The sequence below is a fragment of the Protobothrops mucrosquamatus genome, unplaced genomic scaffold, assembly GCF_001527695.2.
Source record: "Protobothrops mucrosquamatus isolate PMUCROS unplaced genomic scaffold, P.Mucros_1.0 scaffold5005, whole genome shotgun sequence".
Classification (NCBI taxonomy): domain Eukaryota; kingdom Metazoa; phylum Chordata; class Lepidosauria; order Squamata; family Viperidae; genus Protobothrops; species Protobothrops mucrosquamatus.
Window position 1 is genome coordinate 36,456 of NW_015390883.1, and position 2,220 is coordinate 38,675.

A 2,220-nucleotide genomic window follows, 5' to 3' on the forward strand; every position below is an offset into this window, starting at 1 on the left:
CAAGCTATTAACTTTTAAAGATTCCAAAGCATGGAGAATATAATATTAGCAGATCAGTCTGGAGGTGGATGAAGAACTTTGTTCCAAAGTCATCAGCACTATCTCTAAAATATTGACAAAATAAGTAAGGCATGGCTATTTCAAAATCTAGGCATAAATGTGCAATTGGACTGAAAATCAATTTTCCATCACTTTCTAAAATTATTGAACAATATACTTTTTTTTTTTTAAAAAAAGTAACAATTTCAGGAGCACTATAGTTTCCATCTGTTGCTACATATTGAGTTATATATGTCTTCTGTCAAGGGTATGTAGGTCTTCTCTTTATCATCCAAAAAATATAAGGCGTCCTTGACAACTGCTGGATTGAATCCTTCTTCTGCTAACTGTATTTTCCGGTATTTAAATGTTCCCGTGATCTCAATAGCATCCTATTAAAACAAGAAGAAACAGCACAGCAACGATAAGTTGTGTAATGACTCTATTCTTCCTTTCTAAACATAAGGATTTTTGTTTCCCCTTTATGCAACTAATCAAATAATAACCCATCATTAGAGAATAATCCCAAGGCCAATGAAAGGCTATTCTTGACATCTGGAAAGGATTTTTGAGATGGACCTTCAGAAGTCTTCTTGAAGATTATTATTATTTGTATAAATATAAAAATGCCTATATCTCATCATTTATAGATTGAAAATATTAAGAATTATATCTTGGTTAAGGTTGAAGAAGGAGAATATAAATGGGAGAAAGGAAGATCAAAGAAATGTATCATTAATTAATATACTAATTATGGAATTATCAAACTTAATCATTATAGATTGTTAATTAATTATTATTGTCTTTTTTTTCTTGTTAAAATATAAACCAAGACAACACGTTGTACGCCAGGCACTGGAGATTGTTATTGTTAAAAACCAATAAAGTATTTATGTATATATATAAAAAAAGAAGTCTCCTTGAAGGTGGCATCCTTCAGAGATGCTGGAAGTTGAACTATATAAGACAGCGTTTCTCATTCTCAGCAACTTCAAGAAGTGTGAATTTCAACTCCCAGAATTGAATTGAATTTCAACTCCCAGAATTGTGGAAGTTGAAGTCCATACGACTTAAAGTTGCTGAGGTTGAGAAAGACTGATCTAGCCTGGGTGCTGGGAATTCAGAGAATTGACCCCTGCAGGACATCAGGAGAAGAAGCCTTTGGGAATCATTGGCCAGCAGTGATTAGCTGTTGTAAACTTTGAATGGTCACCCAATGAATGATTATAAGTTGAGGACCCCCTGTATTACAACACAATGGGAGAGACACAAGTTCTGAGATCTTTCAAACAAGGGAACACAGCATCCTCCATGAAAATTGTGGTTCTTGTTCTCTTCTAATGCAAAGACCGCCACTTTCTATCCAATTGTGAGATGGGTATGGATGGAAGATCACCTACCTGGATCCTCACGAAATACGGTCTTGCATAAAGTGGCAAGTAATCTGTTGCATGCTTGTAGAGAATTTCTCCACCAAAATCACAACTTTCTGCTAGTCGTAGGGATGCCATGCCTATCCGGCCTTCGTGACCTGCAGGAGAATTACCCTTAATATTGACTTCTCTCAACTGTTTCCCACTCAGTTTATGAAACCCATTTTTTTGGTATTTGTATTAACTATAATGGTTACTGGCTGGTAACTTAACATTAAAAGACCTGATTATAAGGGTGGATCAAATAAAAAAAAATCCTTCTAAAGAGATTAAATCATTCACTGCACTAAGTAGTTTTTCAATTTAGAGTACATTGTATGTTTACATCCCTGTTAAATGTAGCTGGGTACACTTATAGCGCTCTTAGGAATGGAAAATAAATTTTTCAAAATCGAAGAGGAAAATTTAGGCAAATGGACCAGAAAGCAAGAATCTTCCTGGGGATGTTCATATAAAATGGTTTTAAAAAAGTCAAGATACCATCCATAATGATGCAATTGAAATTCTGCCTGATCCTTCCTTCCTCATTTCCTTCCTTCCCTCCCTCATCTCCTTCCTTCTTTCCTCATTTCCTTCCTTTCTTCCCTCCATCATCTCCTTCCTTCCTTCCTTGCTTCCTCATCTCCTTCCTTCCCTCCCTCATCTCCTTCCTTCCTACTTTCCTTCCTTCCCTCCCTTCCCTCCTTTTTCCTTCCTTCCTTCCTTCCTTCCTTCCTTCCTTCCTCATCTCCTTCCTTCCCTCCCTCAT

The 2,220-nt window shown here is 36.2% G+C and overlaps 1 protein-coding gene across 1 annotated transcript in view; it reads right to left on the reverse strand.

The window, feature by feature from the left end:
* Positions 1-254: 254 nt before the first annotated feature.
* Positions 255-2,220, reverse strand: part of LOC107299483 (very long-chain acyl-CoA synthetase-like) — a gene marked incomplete at its 5' end in the record, with an annotated part of 2,439 nt that continues 473 nt past the window's right edge. Inside the window, 2 exons of the mRNA XM_015828838.1 lie at positions 255-431; positions 1,440-1,570. Coding sequence (XP_015684324.1) covers positions 255-431; positions 1,440-1,570 — 308 coding nt within the window. The remainder of the gene's footprint in view (positions 432-1,439; positions 1,571-2,220) is intronic.